Source organism: Atta colombica, unplaced genomic scaffold (assembly GCF_001594045.1).
Source record: "Atta colombica isolate Treedump-2 unplaced genomic scaffold, Acol1.0 scaffold141, whole genome shotgun sequence".
In the NCBI taxonomy this organism is placed as follows: domain Eukaryota; kingdom Metazoa; phylum Arthropoda; class Insecta; order Hymenoptera; family Formicidae; genus Atta; species Atta colombica.
The window spans coordinates 544,259-548,245 of record NW_017259230.1 but is presented as its reverse complement, the minus strand read 5'-3'; the positions used below and the strand labels follow the sequence as shown (position 1 = coordinate 548,245).

The window sequence follows — 3,987 nt, the reverse complement described above, 5'->3', positions numbered from 1 at the left end:
ATATATACATCTTACACAAATAATAAATTTAACTACTAACTAAATAATCATAATGATAAAAAATATCCGTAAATGTATACAGAAGATTAATGAAAAAGGGAATGGTTGAAGAATTTAATTAATAATTAATAATGCTCGAATTATTTGACATACAGTCTGCAATAATTAATTCATGTAATAATTTATATAATATAATAAATATTGTATAAGTTTATATAATATTTTATGCACAATATTATAGAGGAAAGAAATCATTCAATCTGTTGGTCATATATATTTGTTTTATATTTCGCATCGTATAAACAACGTACATATACAAGATCGCTATAAGAAAATGCCGATGCGAGTATAGTCTAATACACAGTTTACTTTATTCCATTTTCTCTTCTATTATCTAGTAGTTCTCAGTTATCCGATCATAGATTACACCTCCCTCATTTGAAGTATTTAAACTTAAATTATCTTTCTTATGAAATAATAATCGTCATTTCTCTTACAATATTTAGGAGAATGCGCTCTTATTGCGCGATGACTTTAATTATTACTACTAAAGTCCACTTTATTACTAGCAATTTATACAAAGTGATGTAATAATATATTGGGCCGTACAAAATATTGGCAAATAATAGATATTCTTTCCGTAAAGACTTTGCCATTATTTAAATCTCATACGCAAAATTCGATAATTTCTTAGATATCTATTTTCTTAGAAGTGTGTAATATTTCCATATATAAATATGGAAAAACATTTCACAAATAGAAATAAAATATAAATACGAATGATGTACGATCGATGATAGTTAGTCTCAGTTAAAACAGTAACGATTTCTTGTGGCACACACAGGTACATATACATATTATATTAACTTAGAATAATAAAAAATAAATTATCACAAATGTATTGTAAAAAAATTCGAATATAAATCTATAAATGAATCACGATTTGTCAACGAAAGCATTAACAATTAAATTAAACATAAACTAATAATGTTTTCTAAACTTAGGTTAGGATACCTGTATCAAACTATAAAAAATCGTAGTAATGTGACAATTGATTAAATCGAGATTTTCTATATATAATAAGCTCGGAAGTTATGCCATCGATATTTATCAAATCTTTTATTCATACAGCATATTAAAGAATATGTGTGAGCTTATATATTTTACAAATGTTCCTCTGAATCTTATCCTCTTTGTAACATTAGTACCAATTTTAAATGTCATAATGTAAATTTAAATGTAAAATACATTACGATTTATATTTTTATACTGCATGTAAGCAAGTACGTACTGTCGAAATTAATGTAGCTTTGAATACAAATTGTTATTGTACAAATTAGCAGAACAATGTAAGAAGAAATATTAACTATGTAGAATTAAACAAAAGAAAATATATGATATGTGATGTGCGTAAAGCGGAAAAAACCTGTGCAAAGAATCTCTGCTTTATACATTGCTTAATCTCATATGAATGATGATGGAATCACATACATAAGTAACTCCATAATATTTTACAATTCTTGAGCAGCTACATAGAAAAAGAGACAATAGTTATAGGAAAATGAGATTTTACAAAGAATATGGTAAATCCACGTTTTTTTCTTCGATATTTCTTTATGATCTATATTGCACAAGATATTCTTCGTCAAAATTTTATAATGTATATAATTATGCATAACTTTTATATAGTTATTTTTTCTATTTTGTGCAAATTTATTTTTGCTTCTGAAATTATATCTTTTAAGAAAAAAGATGGGAATATAATAAATTTTACAACTGCCTGCTATTATTAGATCATCGATTAAATCAATTATTGTATGTCCAATTCAAATCATATGTAGCTGAAATATTGATCAATCTGATAGATTTTAATATATTACTCCCATTACACTGCACAAAATTAAATAAATTCAAAATTTAACAATTAAATTGCAATTTATTTGTACAATCAATTAAATCAATTAAATCTTAAATCACTGCATCTTTAAAAAATATTACGACATTTGCAAAATCAATATTTCTATATAAACACATTAATTCTATTGAATCTCTGCCTTTCATAAAAGAAAGTATTTATTCATTAATACCACTATTTTGTTCGCTATACAACTACTTAGAATTCTATATGTACCAGATAAAGTTATCAAAGAGCAAATAATACAATAATGAAGCAGTCTTAAATAAATTGGCGCGATGTATATCTATAACATCATTAATGGATGAGATTTTATCAAATAATACTTAATATTTGCTGTGAATGCCGATGATCATTGTCAGAGGTCTTTGTAATACTAATTTCGATCAATTCGACGTTCGAGTTAAGGTGCATTGTAGTGTCTCCTACGCCCAGTATGGGCGGATATACTTGACGCGAGACACTACCGTGTCTCTTAATAGGATCCAACTTTCTTTAACAAGATGAAATTTTCCTTCTTTTATGTGTAACCTTGCTATTGGTTGAATCATCCTTTATTTCTTTATGTTGCTCCTGAGCGCCAGATTCTATAATATGCAAATATATCATCAAATGTACATATCTAAATTAAGAAGTATACATATGGTAGTTCATCACTATTGCATCAATTTATAATAACAAATTTTTCAAATGTTTATAAAACAGATTTATAAAAATAATATTTATTTTCTGCAACAGAAAATGCCAGCAATATTTTTCAAATTTAGTTTAATTTTTTAATTTATATGAGTAATAAAGTGAGATTCTTTGCAATTGATCATTCTGCAATCAGTGTAAAAGACAACTAATTGATCAATAATAATTCGCTAAAGTTGACAATATTTAATAAATAATTTAGTTCGTAATACATTAATACTTAAATATGACACTATGATTAAAAGTGCAGTAGTGATAGATCTATATGTAGATGCTTACGTGTGTGAGTGTGTGTGTGTGTGTATGTGTGCGCGTGTGTGCGCGTGTGTGTGTGTGTGTGTGTGAAATCTTACGTTTTCTCTTTGCCACACGTGAACGTGTCACGCGCGAACTATTTTGGGAGTCGGTTACAGAAATGGACACTTCAGTCATTTTTTTCCTTAATCGCGCAACTTCTTCCATTGCGGGTGTCATCCATTTTGGTTTGAGTTCATTACTAAGAATCGAAAAATCACATATTAAAACAATCAAAATGCTTGTGTGTGTGTGTGTGTGTGTGTGTGCGCGCGCGCGCGCGCGCGCACGTGTATTATATACATAAAAATATATATACCTATATATATGTATATATTACAAAAGTGGATACTTACTCTGATGATTTCGGTATTGCTTTATGCCTAAATGAACCTGATTGTCTCTCCTTCATTTTACGAAGTACATCTAACATTGCATATGTCGGCAGAGACGGTGGCCGCGGGGATGTGGACGATGGTGGTGTAAGAGGCGGTGTGAGAGGCGAAGATGGCAGTTGAGTACTGATTTTTGCAAGTTTGTCTGGATGTAATGCTAATACTGCTTCCCAACTAAATTCTTTTTTCTGAACTGGTTGCTTAGGCTGAGTATTTCGTGTTATTCGTATCTAGAACAATTAATATTAAAGTAATAATCTATACTTCGCGCGCGCGTGTGTGCATACGCACGTATGTAAATTTAAGTATTTTTATTAGCAGACACTTAAAACTTGAGCAAATTTTTACCTCGCCGTTTACAGGTCTACAAGGTTTCCTTTCTCTTAAATATGGACGCTCAAAAAATATAGAGCTTGTAAGATTTTCATTTGACTCTTTCATGTTATAAAGACATATAGGAATATTGCCATCTTGACTGCCACTACGTAGAAATAAATTCCGTAAATAAGAATAATTCGGCTTGGTCTCAAATTCTAGTTCGGTAATGCACTTCATATATTTCATGAGCGCAGCTATAAAAATAAATATCATATGAAATAATATAAACATTATATGAATACACTATATACACTATACACATGCACGCACGCTCGCACGCATACATGTATGTATATATATATATATATA

The 3,987-nt window shown here is 28.9% G+C and overlaps 1 protein-coding gene across 1 annotated transcript in view; it reads right to left on the bottom strand.

Moving 5' to 3' along the window:
- Positions 1 to 2,102: 2,102 nt before the first annotated feature.
- Positions 2,103 to 3,987, bottom strand: part of LOC108684914 (serine/threonine-protein kinase VRK1-like) — a 7,234-nt gene continuing 5,349 nt past the window's right edge. The window contains exons 7-10 of the mRNA XM_018189456.1: positions 3,649 to 3,872; positions 3,262 to 3,530; positions 2,965 to 3,107; positions 2,103 to 2,502 (exon numbers count right to left, since the gene is read on the bottom strand). Of these exons, the coding sequence (XP_018044945.1) occupies positions 2,411 to 2,502; positions 2,965 to 3,107; positions 3,262 to 3,530; positions 3,649 to 3,872 (728 nt within the window). The 3' untranslated portion in view covers positions 2,103 to 2,410. The remainder of the gene's footprint in view (positions 2,503 to 2,964; positions 3,108 to 3,261; positions 3,531 to 3,648; positions 3,873 to 3,987) is intronic.